This window comes from Zootoca vivipara, chromosome 3 (assembly GCF_963506605.1).
Source record: "Zootoca vivipara chromosome 3, rZooViv1.1, whole genome shotgun sequence".
Lineage (NCBI taxonomy): Eukaryota > Metazoa > Chordata > Lepidosauria > Squamata > Lacertidae > Zootoca > Zootoca vivipara.
In genome coordinates, this window is record NC_083278.1 from 90,281,902 (window position 1) to 90,308,614 (window position 26,713).

The window sequence follows — 26,713 nt, forward strand, 5'->3', positions numbered from 1 at the left end:
TTTGTTAGGAAAGCATTTCCCTGTTTCTCCTTCCACCCTTTCAAAGACTCCTTTCACATGATTCAAAAGTGGCATACTCAGTGTGGATGAACTCTGCAACATCCTGCGGAGGCAGGGTTTGTTTATTACCTTACTACTGAAAGAGAGAGAGAATAGAGAGAGAACTTGCTCTTTATCTTTCAGAGCGCCCTGTAGCTGACAGTGAGCGCATGTTGGATCTTCTGCAGCGCCATGGAGTCCAGAGAAATGAAGTTAGGTTCTTTCTTCGCCATGAGCGGTCTCCTAATCGAGAAACTGGTGAGTGTTATGAGTGCAAGCCCAGTGTGAAACTTTGGAGAGGGCGCAGTGGCTCTTCATACAAGTTCTGTTAACCTAAACCTAAATTAAGGGTGGGGAACTGGCGTGCAGGATCCTGAAGCTCCTGAACTTCCACAGGCCCTTTTGACAGGTGGGACATGACACAAGACAAAGCATTTGCCATCATGGTTTGAAATCACCCTGACTGGGCAAAGACACAGGGCTTTGCTGATGCTACTAATCAGTGTTACTTGCACACTTGCTTTCGACAGGGAGTTATGTTATTACCTAACTCACACCCGAAATAGTTAGGACCTCTCTTGGCCTTAATTAGGCCTACTGGTTGGAGACTTCCCACTGGTGGCCTAGATGTATTGGGCACCCAGCTCAGCTGTGTGGAAGGCAGAAGTGGAGCAGAATGTAAAGCTCCCAGGATTGCGTGATGGGAATCTCCTTTTAGAGGCACATTAATGCTTTTGCCAACTGGATAAATGTTGCATTCCATACTTGCTTCTCATTGAATGCAGCGATTTCAGAACCCACAATTTATTTTTAATTCATGTCATATTCTTCTTCATGTTCTTTACTGATTAATCAGGAAGCCCCTTCGGCTGTTTTGGTTGACTAGAACATATGTTTGAATTTTTGTCACAATTGCAAGCTAGCTATGGTGCAATGAAGCTAAAGGGTCCCTGTTTCACAGACCAGTCCCTTAATTGTGCCTTAAAAGCTGAGTTCATGCAAAACATTTATTTGGCCTGCTGCTATCTATCTATCGATCTATCTATCTATCTATCATCTATACACACACACATACACACACTTTAATTTTCATGGAAAAGGGACCTCTTGTTTCTCTTCTCTTGTCCCCTGTATATCTGACAAGGTTAATACATTTATTGCACAGGCAGCATTTTGTATGGCAGTGCTGCTGTTGGACTTACATTGATTTTCAAGTGTTGTTGGATGACTTTGTACCAAGTCTGAAACTGCAAACCCGCTTGTTTCTTCATTTCCTCCTCCCAACCTTGTAGAGAGATAGTTTATATTAAAAGCATTCTTCTTCTTTTTTAAACTACTTACCTTTTTTTTTTGTTCACTTCATACTTCAAAGGGAGCGGACCAAGAGTGCACGATCCAAGCTTGAAGAGAAATGGTGTAAAAATGCCTGGTGAGCGAAGAACAGAGAATGGAGTAAGTATTAAGCATAAAACTACTTAAATGCAATCAAGGAAATAATTTCCTTTCGGTTTACAAATTTATTTTTTCTCCAGAACACCTAATTATGAAACTAGAAATATTTATATGACTTTCAGTTAGTTCTTATATTACGGTAGTTAATAGGTTCAATCACAGAATACTACCAATTGCTACGGTCTCTGAAGGGATTTCACTTTGTGATGAGATCTCTCTGTATTTTGTTACTTTTTTTTTGAAGCATGTCAACTCTCCTTATGTGAAGTCTAGATTGAGGAATCGCAAACTGGCTGCAAAAAGCAGGAGGCGGGGAGCCCTCTTGCCAATTAGAAATATGTGACCAGTCTGTTCTGTATTTGTTTTTTGGGGGAGCCTCAGCAAAACAGGCTGAGTGTTTTGCCCAAGGTTTCATGTTCCAAGCCTCCCAAGAAGTGATGTGGGAACCAGTTGCTTTAATAGCCACTGTGTAGTATAAAGTGTGAGGCTTCCTGACATTACTGGTATCACTTCAATCTTTTAAAAAGCCCACAGAAGTTACCAATCCTCAAAATATTTACTAGCCTGCCAAGAAGCCAATAGCTTGCATTTCCATGCTGGCTGCGAAGAAAAGAAGCTACCTCTTTCACAACCAGTTTGGAAATGCAAGCTCCTGGGCTCTTCTTAACAGGAAAAAATAAAATGGTGCCTTCTGAGATTGGGAGCTGGCAGGGATGTGGTGACATGTCTCTCCTCTACCCACCTGCTCTCTCATTTGCATGGTATTCCTGGTTGCCTATGGTCACAAAGTTGTTTATGGGTACCAGGCGAATTGTATATTGGGAACTGAGAAAATGTTCCTTAATTTAAAAAAGTTAGAAGTTTCACATATTTAGACTATGTGAGAGGGGTGGAATAGACATGTGTCAAAAAGAGGTTCAAAGATTCTCTCAAGGCAAATCTAGAAAAATGTAGTACAAATACCAACAACTGGGAAACACTGGCCTGCGAGGGCTCCAATTGGAGAACAGCCTTTACCAAAGGTGTCATGGGTTTTGAAGATGCTCGAACTCAGGACGAAAGGGAGAAACACACTAAGAGGAAGAAACGCTTGGCAAACCCTCACCATGATCAACTCCCGCCCGGAAACCTATGTCCGATTCTGTGAAGGATCCAGAATCAGCCTTCATAGTCACTTATGGACTCACTGTTAAAACCGTGTTTATGGAAGACAATCTTACTCAGCTATGAGTGATCGCCAAAGAAGAAGAAGAAGAGACATGTGTCCAGTATAAAGTTCTTCGAACCTTTGCGGGATAGGTTTTTCTTGATTGCTCACCATGTTTGGGATCTGAAAAAAATGTCTTTCCCACTTCAAAATCAGTTCCTATGTGTTCGTGTTGTGCCATTCCCTGAACACTCCCACCCCTACATTCTGTGGATCAGAATGGAGCAAATTGATGTCTGGATTCTATTAGTTTGAGTTGGAGGTTGAACATAGATGACCCCTGTGTACCTTGTGGTTTGGTGATTGTCCAGGATGCACTGGAACAAAAGTATGCCAGTAGCCTGTTATTTTATCTCCTTCAGTGGTCCTTGCTTTTTACCTTACACCATGTTTCCAAAATGGTACAGCAATCAGGTCTCTAATTCTGAAGCCAGATGGGCAATGTCCTATATAGACTTCAACATAATAGTATGCTTATACCAAACTCTTACATATGTGTATATATTTAATTACTGAAGGTCAATGCTCCTCGGATGGATATGACTCTAGCTGAATTGCAGGAAATGGCATCACGTCAACAGCAACAAATAGAGGCCCAACAGCAAATGCTGGCTAACAAGGTTTGTTGAAATAAGTTTCCCCCCTGTAAATATTACCTATGAGTAAAAAAGTATGAGAAAAGCAGCTTCTAAAAATGTGAATTTTGTAAAGCGCTAAATATTAAAAGTGGCTTCCTTGGATTTCTTAAAACAGCCTGTTTGGGGGGCAAACAAGGTTGTTACTGTGGACTGAGAGCTGTGCCTTAATATGGTCATGACCACCTTCAGTGCCAAATGTTATGTGTTCTTTTTAACTATATCATATATATGTTAGGAAATCCTGTGGTTCCCTGAAAACATGCTAGAGTTCTGAACTGGGAAGATTGGTTACTGAAGTTTCTATTAGAGGGTTTGTGCACCAAATTGAGGGCCAAATAAAATGTTGCTCGGGGATTTAAGTTCAAGATCTAAGCTCTTAAAGAGAATTGCAGGTGTTTTTGTTTCAAGCCTTTTCCTTGGAAGCCATTTTTAATTATATAAATTGCTGTGGCTGGAGGATGATATGGGAACCCTAAACTATTTGTTTAGCTTTGTACACTCATCTTCCTTTAGTTTAGTTGGATTTTTAAATATTTTTAGTAATTAAGTGAACTGCAGTGCTTACTACCCTGTTTCTCATATTTTAAGACATATCCATAAAATAAGCCATAGCAGGATTTTTAAGCATTCAAGGAATATAAGCCATACCCCGAAAATAAGACATAGTGATAGGCGCAGCAGCAATGCCGGCCGCGGCAGGAGGAGGAGGAAAAAAATAAGACATCCCTTGAAAATAAGCCATAGTGTGTTTTTTTGAGGAAAAAATAAATATAAGACGTATCTTATAATATGAGAAACACGGTATTGTAATGCACATTGCAAAAAATGAAGTAGGTTTTGTCTGCTCTAGAAATCATATGTCACCATTAAATTATTATTATCACCATTAAATAGCTTAATCACAATGAGCATAATGCTTGTTTTGTTGACTTGTAGGAGCAGCGGTTAAAATTTCTGAAACAGCAGGACCAACGGCAGCAACAACAAGCTGCAGAGCAGGAAAAACTCAAAAGATTAAAAGAAATTGCTGAGAATCAGGAAGCCAAGTTGAAGAAAGTGAGAGCTCTCAAAGGTCATGTGGAACAAAAACGGCTCAGTAATGGGAAGCTAGGTGAGTTGCTAGAGGTTTTTTGGATAACTGGTTTATAATGTCCGTTTCAAGTTAGTGTTCAGATGTTCTTATATAGAATTGTTTCGATATTGGCTGTATTATCATATGATGTTGGGTCATGGTTTATTCAACAAATGAGTTGTCTCACAGACAAGCAAACAAGCCATGGCATTTTTTCTCCAAAGCATGGTTTGTTTTCCAGCTACTCTTGCCTCATGCCTCTGTAGCTTGGTGAGTATCTAGAGTGGGGAGGGCAAACAAACCATGGTTAGGCAAGGCTTTGTATTGAGGCATAATGCTAAAACACAGTTAAAACAAGCCATGGTTTTTTAAACCAACAACAAACTTCAGTGTGGCAGACCCTGCCTTGTGGAACTGCCTACCTGTAGAGGTTTGGCAAGAACTGTGCCTGCCTATCTTTAGACATCATCTGAAAATTGTTGTCTAGACAGTTCAGTGTGATTTCCACCTTTTAACCAACCAGTATCCACTGATGTTTTCTTGGTGTTTTTAAAATGACATTTTTATTGATACTTTGATTGATTTTATTATATTTGTATGTTGTCAGTCACCTGATAAACTTTTTGAAAGCGAAGATTATAAATATTTCAATAAACATACAGGTTGGTAGCTGTGTTGGTCTGGTGTAGTCGAAACAAAATAATTTTTCCCCCCTTCCAGTAGCACCTTAGAGACCAATGACAAACTTAGTTGGTCTCTAAGGTGCTACTGGAAGATTTTTTTAAATTTTTTTTTAATTTTTGTTACAAATAATGTTGATACTGAAATTCTCCCTTGCTTTGATATGATACATTTTGCAAGTGTATCTTCCCAACTCTGAATTTTTCCTGTTCCTCCTCAAGCCGTTTCAATGCAGCAAAAAGTGTACTGTAAATGAATTCAGTGGCATGCAGTCCAATATCATTTTATAGCTCCCTTACCTAGCAGAAATTGCTTCAATTCAAACTCTGTGTGGCACTACCTGATGGTTAACTATCTTCAGATCTTAGAACAAAATCAAATTTGTTCAGGGCTTAAATAATGCACACTTACCTGTCTTCTCCCTCCCTTTCCCCCCCATAAAAGAGTGTTATACATGTTATTTAGGCATTTTGATGAAAAAAATAATGTCCAGAAGACCTTTCTTCTGATAAAGAAACTATATAAATTCTGAAGCTGATAACTTGATAGCTTGATCTGCTGTCTAGCTTCTGATTGGTGTAACCTTCTTTGAGCTTCTGGGCATATCTGCTCCTTTAGCAGCTGCCTTGGAAGCAGCCAACATTTGGTCATTTCTCAGCAACAGCCATTGTATTCTGTCTTCTTCCTCTACAGTGGAGGAGATTGAGCAGATGAACAGTTTGTTCCAGCAGAAACAACGAGAGCTGGTACTGGCTGTGTCAAAGGTAGAGGAACTTACTAGGCAATTGGAGATGCTGAAGAATGGCCGGATTGATGGTTACCATGACAACCAGTCAGCTGTCGCTGAGCTTGACCGACTGTACAAGGAGCTTCAGGTAACCGCAAGTCTGCTGTACAGACCTGGAGTAAGGGAGGTGGGCAGGTCACACATAGCCTTGTAAAGGAATTTGCTTTCACCTCTTGTCTCTTGACAAAGCCAGAATTGTCCGACCTGCTTAACAGTCAGCATAGTTTGTGTCTTCTGTATTATTCTCAGTGTCTATTATTGTCTACCTGACGCACTTGTATACAGAAGCAAAGTCCACCCAGAACTTCCATGAACTACCCTTTCAGAACTTGCTTTTTTTTTTAATTAAAAAAAATGTTTCGTGCATCACGGCAACCACCCTGGAAGTTATTTATTTTGCATTCCTAATTTCCCCTCCTGAATGCATTCAGCTGAGGAACAAACTGAACCAGGAGCAGAATGCCAAGCTGCAGCAGCAGAGGGACTCTTTAAACAAACGCAACTCAGAGGTGGCAGTTATGGATAAGCGTGTTAATGAGCTGAGGGAACGGCTGTGGAAGAAGAAGGCTGCGCTGCAGCAAAAGGAGAATGTCCCGGTGAGTGCCAGGCAACCCCCCCCCCAAACCCCTACAAAAATGCTGTTCTGAAGTATTTGCTGAGAAGTACTTGGTGAGAAGTTGCTGAGGAGCTTTGCGTCTGCCATATCCCTAACATTTTCATTGTAGCATGAAAACCGCTTTAAATAATACATTAGCATTAACCTATTTAGTCCTTTGTAAAGGGAAGAGCGGTTGCCACACCTTTAGTGCTTTCTTTCCACGAAAGAAAATATATTGTGTATACAGAGCCTATACAGTCTGTGTGTGTTCCTGGGGGTGGGGAGGGATTCCCCAAAAGATGGATTGTATGGATTGCTTAATTATTTCTTAATCCTTATGCATCTTGTGTAGGTGTCTCCAGATGGGAATCAGCCACAGCCAGTGGTATCTACTCCAAGTCGAGTGGCAGCTGTTGGTCCTTACATCCAGTCTTCCACCATGCCACGCATTGCCTCAAGGAATGAACTTCTAGTCAAACCAGTCTACCCTGATGGGACTTCAGCCTTGCAAGCCCCTGATGGTTCATTGAAAACGCAGACTCTCCCAAACATGAGAGCTGGGATTCTTTCACAAGTAAAAGCTCCTGGAGGTAACTATATCATCATTTTCCTCCAGTTTTTATTCATGCAAAGTGTGTTGGTATTGCCTGTTGTCGCCTGGTCCATTTTTTTTATCCTTCTGATACAGAACCTGCTAAGTATAGCAATTAGCCACCTATGTTTAATTTAGCTGTTTGAAAGGAACGCTTTTCTGGAAGTAACTAATCTTTTCTCTCTCCGTTTCCTCTAATCACCTTAACTAGGTGAGAGGTAGTGGCCAACTTTTAAATATTTGTTTCGCTCTATAGGGTAGTTTCAAGAATAAATGAGATCATAAATGCTAAACAGTGATCATTTAGACATATATTCAAAACACTCAATGTTCAACAAGTTTTTTTTTATTTCAGCATTAATTCCATTAATATCATATGGCAATATCCCATGTTTCTGGCATAATCCTGAAAATAAGGATTTATTGGATAATGCTGTATTTGTAAATTGTAAATATTAGAAGCAAGTTGGTTATCCAGAAGAAGAGGCCCTGTATAGTTAATTCTTCTTTGTATGAAATTCTTGTTTCGTCTTCAGTGAGCAAGAGTGTTTATGGATTTCAATCTTGATATTAAAAACACTTTGAGAACCTATTTTTGTGTGAAGTGCTTATGAAGGATGTACAAAATACTCATGTCTCAATATGTACAACTGTTAAAAGAAGACTGTGTACATGTCTTGGAAATCTTATTTTTGGTGAGCCTCAGCTGTTTGGTGATTTATCCTAGTTTTAAAGTTACATAGCATAGAAATTAATTTTAAATTGTGCATTCTCTCCCTGCCTCTCTCTCAGTAGTCCATTTGTTCAAGCAGTGTTCTGTGAAAACTGCCTTGTGATTAAGCCTGTGAGATTGTGAATGTTAGGCTTGCGTTAGGGGAGATTTAATTCACCTTCCTCTCTATCTCTGAATTCATGTGAGTGGCTTTTGGTGAATTAAGCCTGTTTTAGCCTTCTCCATCTGCAAGAAAAAGGAATTACGACTTTCCCTTAGTTATTGTTACAAGGATGATAGATACCGGTAGCTACTGAGTGTTGTAATGCAATGCATTTTCGTATAAAGGCTACAGCTGCTGCTCCAGAAATTAAGACATCATTTGGAGGCGCCAGATTTGTTGATAGCCGATTATAAATATCAGTTATCAACAGAGTTCTTGTTATGAATTTGTACTGATTTTTAAAAGCCAGTTGGCTTTTAATGCTACCAGACATCACAATCAGTGTCGTCCTTGGTGTTTTCAAAGTTCTTTGGATATTGGAAATAATCCCCTGATTGTACACCACTGTGTCTGGATCACTTCTAATAATGATACTCCTTTCAGCAGCAGAGCCCAGTTGTTTGTCATGATCAGCTAAGCTCAGTCTATATCTTTTATATGTGGAACATAAAGGTGATTCTTCTGTTCTTGAACTAGAATTGCCTTTGGTGGATTATTTACTTTCCTCTAATGCCACTGTTTCTGGGGAAAATGCTCACTCAAATTGTGCTAATAGTTTAATACTGTGACCTTAATTAACAAATGGGCAAAAGCGAAACACCTGTTTCTGACTCCTTGAGTGCTTTTGCCTGGGTAGAATGGGTGATTGATCTGTGATAATGCCTCTCGCTTGCTTGGATGAAGAGATCATGTGCATGTATGTGAAGTGTGCCTTGTATTCCGGAGAAGGAGTCCCGTCGTCCCCCCCCCCCATTTTCCTTCTCCTTATTTTCTCTGTTCCCTTTTACTCCAGGTACTATACCTGCTGGTTCAAAACCTCCACTCGCTATCAGTGACTGGAATAATGCGAGCGCTGGCCATGTTATCAGCCAAGGGCTAACTTCCATGGTGACCAAAGCCAACAGTAGCAATGAAGTGCAAGGTAAGCTCCCTGTGGCGGTACAGTGGTACCTTGGGTTACAGACGCTTCAGGTTACAGACTCCACTAACCCAGAAATAGTACCTCGGGTTAAGAACTTTGCCTCAGGATGAGAACAGAAATTGTGCTCCGGTGGTGCGGCAGCAGCAGGAGGCCCCATTAGCTAAAGTGGTACTTCAGGTTAAGAACAGTTTCAGGTTAAGAACGGACCTCCGGAGCGAATTAAGTTCTTAACCTGAGGTACCACTGTATGTTTTTATAGGTGTTTCTTCTGCCTCTTTCTAAAATAAGCAGAATATATCTTTGTAACCCTAATGTTACATAGTGTACTTTAAAGATGATTAACTGCCTGTCACAAGGGTCATTTGCTCTTATTCTGGGTTGGGGTGGCTTCTCTCTCCCAGAATCATGCTGGTGTGCTTAGTCCAGGGGTCAGCAAACTTTTTCAGCAGGGGGCTAGTCCCCTTTCCCTCAAACCTTGTGGGGGGGCCGGACTATATTTTGGAAAAAAAGAAAGAAAGTATTTCTATGCCCCACAAATAACCCAGAGATGCATTTTGAATAAAAGGACACATTCTACTCATGTAAAAACACGCTGATTCCTGGACCGCGGGCTGGATTTAGAAGGCGATTGGGCCGGATCTGGCCCCTGGGCCTTAGTTTGCCTACACATGAGTCAGGTCAGATGCTTCTCTTCATTTCAGTAGCTCAGGTGGTGGAATGGTTAACCTAATTTTCTAATGGAACTGTGACAGTTCTCTGTTGATCCCTCTTCAGCTTAATGTTTTGACCCTTAAAGTTGTAACAGGGCTGCTTGCACAGATGGCACTGGCTTCCAACTGGCTTCCAACTGGTCTGCTTTATTCGTGGCTGATATGTGACACACACACACACACACCCCGGGTCCATTTCTTATGAGAAGACAGTGTTACTTCATGCAGAATCTTTTTAGCTGAGAAGTGTGCTTTTTTAAAAAAAAGTTTCAGTTTTTTTGAAAGTATTACAAATGCTTACTTCAAATCTAACCCTCCTTTTGTCTTTTAGTTGGTGAGGGAGATGTTCCTCTTAGAGAAAGGGAGAAAAAAGTACGCCCCTTTTCCATGTTTGATTCTGTTGACTCAAACGGAGCTGTTGGAGTGCCTGCAACAGGTACACTGAGAAAAAACCAGAGCAGCGAAGACCTCCTGCGAGACGGCCAGGTATTTGGACATATAGTGCCTTTTGAGTTGCAATCTGAACGTGAGAAGCCTCTAAATCCATGTGCTACTGTGAACAGCAGCCACAAATTTATGCTAAATGTCTCATTCTCTTGTTAGCTAGTGTGATCTGCTGGGCATAATTAAAAACTTGATTTTAGATTAGCCAAAGATCCAGTGGGTTTTTTTTGGGGGGGGGGGCAAATAATAATCACTCCCTTCTGTTCTCGATCTGTAAAAATTGGGAATGATAACAACAACAAAACCTACCTTACAGGCTGCTGGTTCCTTACATGATTGAGAAGGGAAGTTGTACCACCTGTCTACAGGGGCAAGGGAGGGAAAGTAAATATTTAAAAGAAGATTGTGGAAATATGAGAGAACCCCAGTGGTGCAGTTAGGTAATTTTAGTCTCTGGGCTTAATAGTCATCACCGGGTGTATCACTTTTTATGGTAATATGCATTTATTTTAATTAACAAATACTCCATGACACAATTCTCCAGGCAGTGTGTTATCTAACCTGCTTCAAAATGAAGCATGTCGTTGGGGGGGGGGCTCCTGTTTTTTTTTTTTAACTGTTCATTAAGGCCCTGGACATTTGCTAAAAGACCTTCCCTGATGGCAATTTGGTGCACCCCATTTTAGTCTCTGGGTGGAGCCGATGTAGGATGCTGCCTCTTACCAACTTCAGAACTGAGAAATAATTGGGAAGTTATCAAAAGTTATATTGGAAACGGGAAAGTTATATTGTGATAGTGTACCATCTTAAGCTGTACAATTCATGTTCAGGATTAGAAATTAGTAATATATTGTATTGTATTATATGCAAACCCGTGTGTCTTTGATTTGCTGTTCTACAGCAGTTTGGTTTCTCCTTTGACCCCATCACTCTTTTCTGTTTTCCTGACAATTGTTTTCTCTAACAGACTGGCACTAAAAATGTGGCAAAAGTACCGCCACCTGTTCCCACCAAACCAAAACAGATAAACTTACCTTACTTTGGCCAAGCTGGTCAGCTGCCTTCTCCAGATGTTAAGCCTGATGGCAATATCCAGAAGCTGCCTCTGACAATTGTAGCTGCAGGAAACAAACAGAAACCACCAACCCAACTCACTCCACCAGCATCTCAGCAGGCCCAGCAAAAGATCTGTGTGTCTCCAAGTGGCCTTCCTGCTAATCCCGATCTGACTCTTCTCAAGCAAGAGAGTCCTCCTGCGGCAGCTGTGAGGCCTTTCACTCCTCAGCCAGCCAAAGAGGCTCCCCCGCCACCTTTCCGAAAGCCGCAGACGGTTGCCGCAAGTTCAATCTATAGCATGTACACAAAGCAGCAGACTCCTGGGAAGAACTTCCAACAGGCAGTGCAGAGTGCACTGACAAGGGCACAGACCAGAGGACCCCATTTCCCCAGTGGTGAGTATTTGGTTTCACTTTGCTTTTCCAGAGCTAGTCCTGCATTACCGAGGAAACTTAGATTCTCTAAAGGGGTGTTTGGGGTGGGTGGGAGGCCACAGGATGAGAAGTCAGTGCAAACCCTAGTGAGAATTCAAAGAGCCAGTATGTCTTTAAATAACCTGTTCTAGTTACACCAGATTGCTCATACCGTGTTTCTCTGAAAATAAGACACCGTCTTATATTTATTTTTCCTCAAAAAAACACACTATGGCTTATTTTCAGGGGATGTCTTCTTTTTTCCTCCTCCTCCTCCTGCTGCGGCTGGCATTGCTGCTGCGCCTATCACTATGTCTTATTTTCAGGGTATGGCTTATATTCTCAGAATGCTTAAAAATCCTGCTACGGCTTATTTTATGGCTACGTCTTATTTTTGGAGAAGCAGGGTAATTTCGGTTGGATCTAGAGCAAGTTAGTGGAGCTTAAGCCCCTGGGAAAATCAGTATGGAAAGCTAGTAATGTGGTAACGTAACATTTCCTTCCTGAAGGATTTACTCCCCCTCCCCAATAACTATACAAATAAAATGTCCAAATTAAACTTTATAAATAACTTATGGCGCGTTCATATATTTTCATTCTGCTACAATGAAGTAATCAATATTGGTGCGTTGCTTTTCATTTCCTATTGATTACACAATATAAAATAAAAAATGTGATTCCCTCTTAATACTCTAGTGGGGGTGCTTTGTTTGTTTGAAAGATGTGTGCCGTCAGGTGCAGATCTCAGTGACCCCAGTTTCTCCTAGAACTCTGCCGTGCAGCTCATTGGGGGAGAAATAACTGCCCTTCCTACACGGTATTGCTCAGATTCAGGGATTCCTGCCGTTTGAGCTTCTGTAGTGTTCTATAGTGTTATATTGCTTCTCTTTAGCCCTAATACAACTCCAGCTAGAATTGGAACACTGTTGCCCAGTGCTAGGTTTAGGACTGACCAAATAGTGACCCCTCAGAGTACAATGCTTAGACTGGGAGCGCACCATATTTTTGTTGCAGGTCCCCTACTTCTACATGCTTTTAATCATATTTATATGAAAAACCTTTTGGTCACATTAGCAATTTTGATACAAACACACTGGATTTGTGTTGATAAGTCTCACGTTGAAAAGTCTCACCTGTGTAATGTTTGTGCTCGTATTTTTGTATTTTCCTGTTCTTGCTGTCAAACTATTTATGGCGTCCTTTCTGATTTGTTCCTCAGTATATGGAAAGCCAGTTATTGCTGGAGCTGGTCCCCCAAATCAACAGCAGCAGACTGAGAATATTTATTCAAATACTCAAGGCAAGCCAGGCAGTCCAGAACCTGAAATGGAGACTACAGCTTCAGCCAGTGAAAATAATGAAACGGAGCGTATTCCTCGTCCACTCAGCCCAACAAAGCTGTTGCCTTTCTTGTCAAATCCTTACAGAAATCAAAGTGATGCAGATTTGGAAGCCCTTCGGAAGAAGTTATCCAATGCTCCAAGACCACTGAAGAAGCGTAGTTCTATTACTGAGCCAGAGGGTCCTAATGGCCCCAATATTCAAAAGCTCTTGTACCAGAGAACAACTCTGGCTGCTATGGAGACTATCCCATCCTACCCATCGAAGCAAACTTCCGTAGCTGCCGCTGAAAACTCAGCGGAAATCCCAAACCCTTATTTAAGCACAGAAGTGGCCAAAGAAGTAGTTCCTCCTTCACCTGAGCCAACTATTGCAGAAGAGGCAGAAACGCCAAATGCCGATCAGAACACAGGGCCTCTTCCTCCGTCAGGCCTAGAGAGCGTTCCTGAGGGGATTTCTGACGACGTCTCCCTTGCTCTGCCTGAAATGGAAGAACCGAGTCTGGACATTCCCTTGCCCATAGACATGTACATGGAGGAGTATCCCCCCTACCCACCGCCTCCCTATCCTTCAGGAGAACCAGAGAGTTTGGGAGAGGACTCGTTCAGCATGCAACCCCCCGAAGTCACGGGGCAGTTCTCTTTGCCACCTGTAAGTAAGAACAACTCGTCTTGGTCATTTTAGGCACTTAACACTGAGGTGGTATGTTGTGACGCTTCTCTGTAGACAAGGTGACACAGGCCTGATGATTGCCCACCCCACATTGCCGTGATGCATTATCTTTTAATTTCATTTGGTGGAAGCCCTGTTCCAACTGAAGGGAAAGATGTGCTTCGCTGATGTCCAGTGAATTGCTCTTCTTATTACAGAACTAGTTTTAGTTGTGATTCTTAGATACATCCACGGTAGAAGCCAGTTTATGTAGCATCTCCTCTTGAAGCAGGTGCTAGGTTAATAATATTGGATATCCTCAGTGATGTTTCTGGATCATCTTGTTGGAAATGAAAGCTACTAGGGAATAGTAAAGGCGAGAATCCTAAAGCACGCAAAGGAGCTTCTTCATTCCTGCCCCTTTTCTTGCCTGCTTGCACATGGCAAGACAGTTTGCTCCCTCAGAACCTTATTTGCGCCTGCATCCCACAATTATTTTTGCCACCCCTGTCTCTTCGGCTGAATATTTGACTGTGTTCTGTTTGAGATTCATTCTGGTATAGCCTTGTTGATGGCGTCCCTTCATGTGTTACAAGAAGGTTGAAACACAAAAATTTGTCATAGATCATTAGTTTGGAATAGAGGGGAAAGATCTCCAAATTCCACCTTGCTACACAGTTTTCATAGTCTAGGCTAGTTTGTTGCCAGGGCCTGGACATACTGGACATTAATAATGCACTCCCAGAACGTGTTTTGCTTTGTGCCAGTTTTGAGTTCGTTGCTTGTGCAACTAGTTTGGCATTCTGTTGATTCTAGAGTAGCTGAAGAGAAGACGACATTGTGAGTCATGTCCTCCTCCCTTTTCACTATGCGCTGATGTCAGATTTGTAATGTATTCAGGTGGCGCATGCAGTGCTCATTGGCAGCTGTTGGGCTTTATGGCCTCACCCTTTTCACACAATGTGCCTTTGTCACATATCCTGTCTGTGTGCATCATGCTGATACTCAAGCCTTCGCTTCCTTCCCCCCCCCCCACTTGGCATCTTCCCACACTTTTGGCCAGCTTCAACATTCATTTCTCCCACAGTTTTTGCCATGCTGCTTTAAATCATCTAGCATGTTTGGGGGCCAGATATAAATGCCTCTTGGAACTACTATTTGACTACGCCAGCATTATGTTAATAAGTAACCCCAGTCTAGCAGCGTTGATATTGACTGGTATTAATTGTGTGCTTAAACACACACACACACCAGTTTTTGCAGGAAAGTAGATTCTGCAAAGAAGAGTCGCCCTCCTCTCTCCTGTGGTGTGAACTGAACAAAAATTAAACATGATTCTTTTTTATTCTGACATTTAAAAAATTTACATATGCCTCTGAATAGTGTTTATTGTTGCTTCTCAACCAGCTGGTGATGTTTGGTTATGAAATAAGCACTGAACACAGAAATCCTGAGACCCTTCCAATTTTTTGGTTCTGTGATAGCATGGCAGGATCTGAGCTGTATTTCAACAGCCAGGACCCAATGGGCACAGGGTCTAAATCAGGGCTCAGCAAACTTTTTCAGCAGGGGGCCGGTCCACTGTCCCTCAGACCTTATTGGGGGCTGGACTATACAGTATTTTGAAAAAATAATAGTGAACGGATTCCTATGCCCCACAAATAACCCAGAGATGCATTTTAAAAGGACACATTCTACTCATGTAAAAACACGTTGATTCCTGGATTGTCCGGGGGCCGGATTTAGAAGGTGGTTGGGCCGGGTCCGGCCCCCAGGCCTTAGTTTGCCTACCCATGGTCTAAATGGACCCCTTGGCTCTTCCCTCAAACTACAGTCATTCTTCCTGGCCCCACCCCTTCAAACTAAAATACATTTTGATGAATATGGCAAATCCCCTGTGGCCAAAGAAAAAGCACACATGGTAACTTTTTATTTGGCGTTTGATGTTTGTATTCATATCTTTATTCCTCTGCTTCTTCTCGGCACCCTTTGTACCTTGCTTCTGCTTTCCTCATTCCAGCCATAATCTGGGATATATCGGTTAGTAGAGCATGGGACTCCTAATCTCAGGGTCGTGGGTGCAAGCCCCATGTTGGGCAAATGATTCCTTCATTTGCAAGGGGTTGGACTTGATGGCCCTCATGGTCCCTTCCAGGGCTACAATTCTATGATTATGGCAGCGACTCCCTATTGTTCACATTGCTGTGCTCCTCCCTTTCTTGAAACCGCTTGTGCCTAGGACTCTAGGAGCACTGTTTGGATGTGGTTTACTGATAACAATGGTTACATTTGGGAAATATTTCCGAGGGTGGAGTATGCAAACTTCTTTTTATCTAATTGAGGCGTTTATTTTTATCTAATTGAGATTTTCAGCACAATACTACTATTGTTTATTGTAGATCCAAGCTTTTAGATTCCCAAGGAGATGGAATTATGCTAATTGTTTCAGGTTTTTTTTAAAATCATTTTGGGTTTTTTTTCCATTGCAAAAAGTCACTACAAACTATTTTGCCGTCTTTTCCTCCCCAGGGCAAGAGGACAAATCTGCGCAAAGTTGGCTCAGAGAGGATTGCCCATGGAATGCGAGTGAAATTCAACCCCCTTGCTTTGCTTCTTGATTCCTCTCTTGAAGGAGAATTTGACCTTGTTCAGCGGATCATCTACGAGGTATGAGTTCCATGTTTCCCCATATTGAGGGCTAAAGCTGTATTCATAGCTGCATGAATTCTTGGTTACAGCCATTCATGAAACGGTATAGGAAAGCTCCACATCTGAACACTTTCAGATGGTAGTAAAGTTAGACCAACAAACTGGGATGTATGAAAAGGCACCGGGATTAATGGAAATCTTAAACTTAGGACCCAGTGTCTCTTTTCTCTCTCTACAGGTTGAAGATCCCAGCTTGCCCAATGATGAGGGCATCACTGCACTTCACAATGCCGTGTGTGCTGGCCATACAGAGATTGTGAAATTCCTGGTACAGTTTGGCGTCAACGTAAATGCTGCAGATAGCGATGGGTGGTAAGGACAATTTTTGGCTTCTTAATAGAGCATTCTAACCTGACGGTTCTTATGCTGTTCAGGTTAGCATTCAGATATGACAATCCCACTAATATTGCTGCTTTTCTTGTATTTTTTGTTCTGTTTCCTGAAAGGGAGGAGTGGGCACTAGGGTGGTCTGAACAGCTCTGGAATGAAGCTCTGGGTCAGACTTTTGTCTTCTGTCTAAAACAGTGTTTCCCCCAACCTTGGGTCTCCAGCTGTTTTCAGACTACAATTCCCACCATCCCTAACCACTGGTCTTGCTATCCAGGGTTGATGGGAGTTGTAGTCCAAAAACAGCTGGAGACCCAAGGTTGGGGAAACACTGGTCTCAAACTAGACTCTTCAAAATACAGTCATACCTCGGCAGCCAGACGCTTCGACTTCTGAAGTCGATAACCCCTGGAAGTCCTTTTGCCGTCTGTGCAGAAGCACAAAATCGCGCTTCGCGCATGCACCATAGCAGCGCTTCGACATCTGAAAACCTCGACTTACGAAGACAGCCGTGGAACGGATTGTCTTCATAAGTTGAGGTACCACTGTTGTAGCTTTCTTCCTGTACTGTCAGACATTTTGGCAGCTGAGTGAAGGGATGTTTGGGATTATAGATAGCAAAAGTGTGTCTCTTCAAGTTGAAATTGGATATTGTAGAATGAATGCGTGAAAATGGGCGCCCGTTTCAGACATCCACAGTGGTTGCTGGTAAGAGGAAGTGACAAAGCTCATTTGCAGAGCATCTGTTTTGTGTGCAGAAGGTTCGAGGCTTAATCCCTGGCCTCTCCAGGTAGAAGAAGAAGAAGAGTTTGGCTGTGATATCCCGCTTTATCACTACCCTAAGGAGTCTCAAAGCGGCTAACAATCTCCTTTCCCTTCCTCTCCCACAACAAACACTCTGTGAGGTGAGTGAGGCTGAGAGACTTCAAAGAAGTGTGACTAGCCCAAGGTCACCCAGCAGCTGCATGTGGAGGAGCGGAGATGCGAACCCGGTTCCCCAGATTACGAGTCCACAGCTCTTAACCACTTACACCACACTGGCAGAGAGAGAGAGAGAGAGCGCCATATTTGAAGTCCTGGAGAGCCTCTGCCAGTCAACATACATAATGCTGAGCTGTCCTAAGAATCAGGATTTCCTCCCCCGCCACTAAGCTTTAATTTCCCTATTTTTCACATTTTAATAGTTCCTCTCCCGCAAGTCAAAGGCAGTCAGAACATTCTGTCACTTTTGCTTCCTCCTTGCAATCCCCAGGACGCCACTGCACTGTGCAGCATCTTGCAATAATGTCCAAGTGTGCAAATTCTTAGTGGAATCGGGTGCTGCTGTTTTTGCCACAACCTACAGTGATCTGCAGACTGCGGCAGACAAGTGTGAAGAAATGGAAGAAGGCTACACACAGTGCTCCCAGTTTCTTTACGGTATGTACTAGTGTGGTGTTCTGGTTAAGACTGTTGGATTAGGACCGCGGAGACCAGGGTTCAAATCTACACTCAGCTGTGGAGCTCACTGGCTCAGGGAAGGTCAAGATAAATAGAGGGGTCTTCCAACTGTTGGTGAAAGCATTCCAAAGTAGGTACATGGCTTTTTTCTTTCTTTTTCTTATGGAGAGCGTTCCACAATAGTGGACACCACAACAGAAAAGTCCTTTCTCCAGATTCCCACCAATCTGGAATTGTTTTTATGTGGTTTTCCTCCACATAAAATTCCAAAGAATGATTGCTTCTGTTCCGATTTCTGGATCGATCAAGAATTCAAAGTCCCTGGCCTCTAGTAATGTAGTTTACCAAATAACCTTAGTTAGTTAAAAAAGAAAAAGAAAGACAGACATTATTTGGTCCTCTCTTGTTTCCTCATAACTTCTCCATGGACAACAATTATTGGTCTCTTCTTTATTTTTTTAAGGTTACTACTTTTACTTCGGACAGTTTTTGGACACATTTTATTTTTTTACTTTGTTGAAGCAATAGCACCATAGATGGTGTGCTAATTGTTGCTGTTTTAAGAAGTCTTTTCACATGCTTTCCAGATAGACCCCCCCTCCACACTATGTGTTTCTTTCTAGTTTGTGTATTGCTCCATTAATTGGTTGGGAACTCTACAGCCTTTTGTAAAGGCTCTACAGTGGTACCTCGGTTTATGAACACAATTGGTTCCGGAAGTCTGTTCATAAACTGAAGCGTTCATAAACTGAAGCGAACTTTCCCATTGAAAGTAATGGAAAGTGAATTAATCTGTTCCAGATGGGTCCGCGGCATTCGTAAACCGAAAATTCGTAAACCGAGTTGTTCATAAACCGAGGTTCCACTGTACTGTATTAGGTTTACCACTAGCACAAAGATTAGAATGGTCTTACCTCTGTTTACTGTTAATGGAAAGACCACAACAAACTGCAGTTCCCATATTGGAGTATTAAAATGAAGAAACGTTTTGTTACGATTCGGTTGCTTAGTACTCTTTTCTCCATTGCAGGAGTGCAAGAGAAAATGGGAATAATGAACAAAGGAGTGGTTTATGCTCTCTGGGATTATGAAGCTCAGAATGATGACGAACTGTCCATGAAAGGAGGAGACTGCATGATGGTTCTTCGCCGGGAAGATGAAGAAGAAATAGAGTGGTGGTGGGCACAGCTAAACGACAAAGAAGGATATGTGCCACGTAATTTACTTGGGGTAAGTAAACAGTAGCATCAGAACCATTGCAAATCATTTGTAACCATTACTTCTACCATTTGGCTTTAGAACTTGTCAGCCTCTGTTTGTATCCAGATAAGATAAGATAAGATATCTTTATTGTCATTGTCCCCTTGCGGGAACAACAAAATTACTCGGTTGCTACATCCACTCAGATAAAGCATTCCGCATAATCCAAAATTACAAAACCTAATTAAAAACAGTAAATATAATACAAAAAAACAAGTAAAATAAGATGACTTCAAAGTCCAGGCTTTCCATTTAAGGCCAAAATCGCTCTAGAGAAGAAACTGTTCCTGAGACGGCTCGTTCTTGCCTGCATAGCTCTATATCTCCGTCCCGATGGCAGGAGCTCAAAGAAATGGTGATCTCTTGATATGTCTAGTGCTTTTCTATGGCACCTGGTGGTGTAGATTTGATCTAAGGTGTTCACATCATAACCCTGTGAAGTAGGTTACTTCTCAATCTTGTTTAGAAAATGTCTATTTCTTCTTGTGGTGCAAAAGTGCTCAGTAATTAGCCAGTAAAAGAAACAGGGCTTTTGGAAGGCTTCCTAGTCATGTGATCTTACCTAGAAAGTTTCTTTCCTGCTTCTTCTGCTTAAATCTTGGCATGCCTGCAGATTGAGGAGAGTTCAGCTTGTGTGTTTATACGGTTTTTTCCTAAACAAAAGTGGCTTCACTGTATTTTCTAATCATTTTGAGGACAAGTAAAAGTTTCATAACAAGTTACAAGCCATTCTTTACAGGGAGAATGGTGTTTTGAGTTCCTTTCCTTTCTTTTCTTTCCCCCCTCTCTTCCCCTCTCTTTTCTTTTCTTCAATTTGCTGTCCTTGCAGCAATGTGGCAAATCTCTTTGGACTACATTTTCCATTTATATCATTCAGTGCCTCCACAATACAGTAAAACAGTAGCAGATGGACTTTGGCATCACTTTATTTCTAAGTCCTCTCTATGTTAATCTTTTTATACATGTATAGTATCTCTGGTCTGGCAGATAATCTGTCAGTGCTGGTAGGGTCTTAACTTGTCTTGGTTTCAGCTGCTTGATATTTGATTCCTGGCAGAGCTACATCCTCAAAACAGATAATTCATGTGTTCACAAACATGAACATTTTCAAAAGCCAGCTTTGAAGGATTGCAATCCTTGTTCTTTCAAAATCAGCCTTATAAACTGAATCTCTTCTCATGCTTGTATTTGTCAGAAATATTGCTCTGCTGGTGCTTATCTGTGCTTAAATGACTTTCACCAAACATATCTTTAGAACTCTTGAGAACAGTCTTCAAACACTATTCCCCCCCTTCAAACAACTCTTTCTAATATTGTGCAGATAACATGTTAGTATTTTTATAAAATATTTAGACATTCTTGTTTTTCCAACCCATAGTCCTCTCTAGTTAAGCCTCTTGACTCATTACTGATTGATAATTTAATAATTCAGTATGCCTTTTTCACAGTGGATAGTGATCTGGTACTTTAAGTGTTGACTGTCACATCAAGAGTTAGAAATTATCATGTAATACTGTTTTTTGAGTTTATTGCTAGATTAGGGAAGCAAACGCTCCATAAAGCATCATAATAATGAATTATGGCTTCTGGATAAAGGCCATTGAAGTAGGGGTGTATTTATAGCAGTGTTGCCCCTGGGCAGAAGAGACCTGCTGCTCCCACTATTTTTGTCCATGCCCAAGACAGGTGAGGGAGAAGGCTCAGGTGAGGGAAGGTTTGCTGTATATTGCAGAGCTGCCTCCTGATTCTGTGGCTGTCTCTTCAGTAGCTGCTGCCCAGGCATCTCGCTCACATCCAAGCCAGTCTACCAGTCACCCCTGCACTGCTGGTTGCAGCCTTTTGCTCTCCCCACCCATGTCTCATCGAATGGTTCAGGGCAAGGAAGGAGGTCCTACCACCCTAGAATCTATCTACCCTAATGGTGGCAGTGGGGATGATAAACCAAACATGGCAAGGAGACTGGAGCTCACATGTCAGTCTGCCCAGACAGGAGCCCTATTGCATGCTCATTGGCCAGAAAAGCACCACTAACCAGCCAATCGGATGGGGATTCTGTTCATCATCATCATCACCACCACCTCCTCCTCCTCCTCGTACAGATTTATTCCCTTTTCTGTGCCAGCAAAAAGCAAAAGTCCTCTTGCACCATCTGAAAGGAGGCTACTAATCCCCACAATGCCTCAGAATGCTTGTTGCTGCCTGCCCTCATTGGCTGCCCCGGGGAACTGCCCAGTTTGCCCTTCTGTTAATACATCTCTGCATAGCAGCACTGCTGTTTTCTGTGCTATAGCAATAGACCAAAAAATAAGTTAAAAATTCTTAGTTAGCATATGATCTGCCCTGAGATGGCTTGCCAGCCAAGCTACTTGTCCATCATGGCATTAAGGTGTGGGATTTTGGTCTGAGATCACAATACATTTGCTACTCCCAGCCCAACCCTGTAACATTTTGGTTCCTGTGGTAGAGCTCCAAGATATTAAACTAGTTTGGTATTTGAATGTCAGCTTTGCTTTAGTGCTTCCACTCATTGTCATAGCTGCCAAGTTATCCCTTTTTTAAAGGGATTTTCCCTTATGCTGAATAGGCTTCCTCGCGAGAAAAGGGAAAACTTGGCAGCTATGCTCATTGTTGAGCATTCTTAGTGTAACGCTCTAGCCATTTTCATGAAATGATTGATATTCTTGAGATGTTGAGTGACATTCACTCCAAGATACTTAGCCAACAGAAGGGTAGCAGTTTTATTGTATCTTCTTGGGCTTTCTCATAACTGCTTTCCCATTTGATGCTGATATACATTTGCGGAATCCAGGTAAGCATGCAGTGTGTGGATGGGGGTTGTGATAAATCTGCTTGCAAACGCCTCCCTCTCTTTATTGGTGAGGGGCCCCAGTCAGAGCAATTTAATAGGCATGCCTGGAAATGCCCTTCTCTGCAAATGGAGGGTAAAAGGTAATTGCAGCTAATTGGTTTTGCCTGTGGTATTTCTCCTGTGGTTTCAGCAGACCTCAGCTCATGAGGAAGAAACTTTTTTTCTGCATGGAGAATATGAGGAATGCAAAGGAGATGTGGTTTCTTAAATTTCCTTTTGGGCTTCTGAAGACATCAGCTTTCACCTTTTACAAAAACTTGTCACAAGCCGAAAAGATTCTCCAGACTCTCAGATTCTCTGCAGATGTGCTTAGCTCCTAAGGCAACCCAAATTGTGCACTTCTGAGTGTGTTCAAGGAGTCTGTCCCATGTACTAAGGACCAAAACAGGGGGGTAAACAGCAAAGTAAAGAGGCTGGTCAGATCAAGGCATGACCCATGGCAAACTAACACCTACTTCCCTGCAAGAAATAAGAAGGTGGGCAAAGACCAAGGTGGCCGTGGAAGAATGCATGTTGCCTCCGCTGCCACCCATCTTGTACCTGCCACCCTGTTCCATTCAGAGCAGTTTCAAAAGTCAGTACAGCAACTTTTTTGGTATGCAGCCCTGCAGCAAAGAGGATTTCCTTCTCCCTCCTCCTGTGGAGGAATATAAATAGCCAGGAGCGCTGCCAAGCCCAGCTGCTCCCTACTTTTCCCTCTGCCACTAAAGAAGGCGTTCCAGAGGTAGCAGGCCCAAGATGTAGACTCTGTTGCTAAGGGCTGCCCAAAAAGGCCTCACGGGTCGCATGCGCCCCTTGGGTTGTGTGTTGGACCACCCTGATCTGAGGCATTGCTTCTGCCATTCATACTGCCTTGGCTGCTGCTAGCAATTGATGCAGGCCTGTAGAATGTGAAGGTTCCCTGAAGTTGGCAGCAATTTTTAAAAAGTGAATTGGTAATTAGTTTTGTTGGCTTCAGTAGGAATTGCTATGGCAATGTATATGTTTTACAAAATATAAATTGCAGAATAAAATAGGCACAGATCCTGCTGATCTATTCCTTTTTATACAGGTAACTCATGAGTTACCTGCATTTGACTCTTACGTATTCATTTTTATGTGCTTAGCAATGAGAAATAAAAAGGGGTTGGAAAGCATGTGTGGGGGAAGAGACTTCGGCAGTCCCAACCACCATTGAGCTCCATGTATTTTGACTATGTGATGTTAGATTTATGTGCTATGTGTGGAATGTAACCCCAACATAAGTTGAGAGTCACCTGTATCCAGGATTTGTTAAGCACGTCCTATGTACCTTGAATTGCTTATTTTATTCTTTCTCCCTCCCCAGCTCTACCCAAGGATTAAGCCAAGGCAAAGAAGCTTGGCGTGAAAACATTTTGAACCGATTTTATGAAGTACCAGCCGCAGGACAAGTTTATCCTTCTTATGGAAGAGAATGCATTCTTTGTGGGTTTGCGCCAATTTCGGGAGACATTTCTATTTACAGTGTGATATTAAAGCAATACTGAATGTGCTTTGAAAACAGATGAAGGATAGAGTGCATTCACAAGTGGCGGAAGACATTCCCCCAATCTGGAATGCGACTTTCAAGCAAATGGATTTAGCTCTTTAGGTAAACTAAGCCCTATTGGTCAGTCACTGCCCTTTTTGCCTCTGCAGGTGCCTCTCTCCCCCCCCCCCTGTAATGCTAATGTACCAGCAAGAACCAATCATTGCTCATCTAGAAAGTTGTTCTCTTGCTCCTCTGGTTTCTTTCTCTAAAAAGGGCCCAGTGTAAGTTAACCAAGCTATTCGTACAAAACAAATAATGAACATTCTGCTTACGGAATGTATTTTAGTAGCAGAGTTAATGGTGTGAAAATGACATAATGCATCCTAATAAATAAGGAACCTAAATCAGTTTTGAGCAATAACTTTAAAGGGCAGTAGCATTTTAGGATTTCCAAAGTATTTGAAATGTGTTATACTGCAAGTAATGTAGTTTCTATAGTGTTTTTTAAAATAAATCTTGTCTGTGTTTTTTGTAACTTGCGTGTTTGATATAGAAAACCTGTGTACTCTATATCTCACAAATTTTGTTAAAACTATCTTTTTATTCCTAACTGTGATTAAATTTTTGCTTCAGAAATACCAATTTGTCTGGTGTCAGCTTTTAACACTCTGCTTCACAAGGCTTCTGTCATTGAGCTGCCCTCCATGTGCTGACAGGGGCACATGAAAGAGAGACTACAGTTCGTGACTCCTTTATACAGTCAGCATTCTGTGGTTATTAGGTTTGGAAGATGTTCTCTCTGACCTGCAATTTCTATAAATTGCACCAAGCCTCATATCTAAGCCATGTCAGTTTATCCCAAATTGATTAGTTTACATTGCTAGCATTGAGATTTTGTTTTATATGTTTGCAAAGAAAACTCCTTGTATCAAAATTGTTTACTTGTATTAGCAACAACCTGCCTGCTTGAATGATGGTCTTCCAAGCTTCAGGACTCCATAACTACAGTATTGATGGCCTCTTGATAGCTTTTCACTAGGGTGTTATATAGATTGTGAGGGTATTGTGCTGACTCCTCAGTCTTGTTTAGCAAACTTCTATTTCTTCTTGGTGTTCAAAAGTGCTCAGTTAATTAGCCAGTAATGCTCCATGTTGCCATTAAAAAAAAGACCGCTGCTCATCAGCTTTCATTTAAAACTTCTTGAAATTAGCAAACTTTAATTAGCTCAAGCAAATAAAATAGAATTACATAAAAAGTTAAAGCTTGTATACAGAAGCTACCAAGGTAAGTAACTTCCAGTCTGTGCTCATTTTACTTTCAGTATCCTTCTCTTGCTTAGCAGCTTCATTCATAAATATAAGACATGCAATAGCTTTTTTCTTTTAACGCTCCATTTTGGTCTTGGATTGATGTTCACGTTCCTAGGAGAATCTTCAGCTGAGGCTCATGGCTTCTTCATATGATAGTAAAACACACCCACTATGGGACAGAAAGAAAAACATGTTACAAACAAGTGTCCCTCCGCCCCCTTGGAACATATTCCGTGAAGCTAGACCAAATTTAGTATATGTGTTTCATAAAAGGAAGTTATCTATCCACAAAAAGCACTTGAGGCTAAAAGAGGAAGTGAAATTCACTCTATAGAAGAAGTTGTTGGCTTCTGGGAATAAGGACAAGAAAAGAATGAGCACTAATCCCTCTTGGCGTTTTATTCCTATGTAATGAGGACTGCTAACTTTACAATATATCAGATGACACTGACTGTGGTGTTATCCTGCCAAAAGTCTACACATTGCTCAGTTGGACACACTATGTTTTGGAATTGTTAGCCTGCTCCCAGATATAGTAGATAATGAAAAATTTATCAGGAGTATGAAATGTACTACTGCACCCCTAAAGTGATTAAGAAATGAGCTGCAAATCTGCCACCATATGAGTGACTTCTTCCATTAGGTTGCTTGTTCTGACACAGAGAAAGCATTAAATTTGGCTGAGGCAGCTCTGCAATGGACTCAGTAATTTTATGTGTCTGGTCCATGTACGTTCACATGCTGCTTCCATAGGATCAAAGGGAAAACGCAAGATGGAGAACGTTTGCATGTAAGCTATCTACTGCTGTTTCTGCCTGTGTGAGTCAGCTGGAGTCTCGGATTGTTTTTCTCTTTGTGCACCTGCAGAAGTACAAACAGGAAGCACTTGTAAAAGCCAGTTCACATGCTTTGGTTTTCAGAGATTCAGGGGCACCATTTTTCATCTGCCACATTATATGTTTCAGGAGGAAGTACATACAAAGCAGCAATACACAAATTCCACCAGTGTACTTATTCTACATAAATCTGACCAAGGGGGGTGGTGTGTTAGTGCTTCATGCATCACTTCAAACCTGCAAGGGTGTTCTGTATGCAAAACGAGGTTGAAGGAGTGTGTCCCCTGGCCCAAGGCTCATTGGTGCCTGTGTATGCCCCTGACTATATTGAACTAGCCGTTCAATAGTTGCAGGAAAATCTTAACCTTGTGCAAAATCTACTGCCCTGTGCTTTTGAGAACACAAACATCACTTTCTTTCCAGGGGATCATTAGCTCTGGGGAAAAATGTGTTCCTCTCTGCTAGATGTTCCTAGAAATTTGGTAAAAAAACAACAACATCTAGTGTCTAGCCTGTATGCCAAATACTGTACATATCTAGATTGCAAATTAGAAACAAAAGCTTTGTAGTTCTTCCTCTGAAGTGACTCTAGCCTCTGCTAGAATTGTGCTTTTGGATCTTGATAGGAATTACTTACAGTGACAAGATTCATCTGTATCGTTCCTGTTTTCTCAGTATCCAGTCTCTTAAATATCTCTGCATAGAGAGGAGAGAGAGAAAGAAGAGCAGAGCATTAATAACAAAGTGGAGGCTTCCCAGAAAAGACAAAGCAGCAGTGAAAGGTTTCAGCATGAGAAATAAGGATGAAAGCTGCAAGTTCATCATCATAATAAAATGACTTAAATTATTTCATACTAAAAGTCATTCATTGTCAGAGGATCACAATATATACAAGAAGAAGAAGAAGAAGAAGAAGAAGAAGAAGAAGAAG

At 41.7% G+C, this 26,713-nt stretch overlaps 2 protein-coding genes across 5 annotated transcripts in view; one reads left to right on the forward strand and one right to left on the reverse strand.

Moving 5' to 3' along the window:
* The window catches only part of TP53BP2 (tumor protein p53 binding protein 2), a 47,705-nt gene extending 23,451 nt beyond the window's left edge, over positions 1–24,254 (forward strand). For 3 of the 4 annotated variants that reach the window (XM_060272977.1, XM_060272979.1, XM_060272978.1), the window contains 16 exons: positions 184–297; positions 1,412–1,491; positions 3,217–3,318; positions 4,273–4,447; positions 5,783–5,964; positions 6,308–6,472; positions 6,827–7,064; positions 8,795–8,923; positions 9,965–10,119; positions 11,045–11,528; positions 12,766–13,538; positions 16,068–16,205; positions 16,426–16,559; positions 17,827–17,993; positions 19,045–19,244; positions 23,471–24,253. In XM_060272977.1, the coding sequence (XP_060128960.1) occupies positions 184–297; positions 1,412–1,491; positions 3,217–3,318; positions 4,273–4,447; positions 5,783–5,964; positions 6,308–6,472; positions 6,827–7,064; positions 8,795–8,923; positions 9,965–10,119; positions 11,045–11,528; positions 12,766–13,538; positions 16,068–16,205; positions 16,426–16,559; positions 17,827–17,993; positions 19,045–19,244; positions 23,471–23,512 (3,278 nt within the window). In that variant the 3' untranslated portion in view covers positions 23,513–24,253. Of the gene's footprint in view, positions 1–183; positions 298–1,411; positions 1,492–3,216; positions 3,319–4,272; positions 4,448–5,782; positions 5,965–6,307; positions 6,473–6,826; positions 7,065–8,794; positions 8,924–9,964; positions 10,120–11,044; positions 11,529–12,765; positions 13,539–16,067; positions 16,206–16,425; positions 16,560–17,826; positions 17,994–19,044; positions 19,245–23,470 lie in introns of all 4 variants that reach the window. The other variant, XM_060272976.1, reaches the window with a different exon arrangement.
* A 17-nt stretch (positions 24,255–24,271) lies between these two features.
* Positions 24,272–26,713, reverse strand: part of CAPN2 (calpain 2) — a 35,265-nt gene continuing 32,823 nt past the window's right edge. The window contains exons 20-21 of the mRNA XM_035111418.2: positions 26,420–26,478; positions 24,272–25,115 (exon numbers count right to left, since the gene is read on the reverse strand). Of these exons, the coding sequence (XP_034967309.2) occupies positions 25,092–25,115; positions 26,420–26,478 (83 nt within the window). The 3' untranslated portion in view covers positions 24,272–25,091. The remainder of the gene's footprint in view (positions 25,116–26,419; positions 26,479–26,713) is intronic.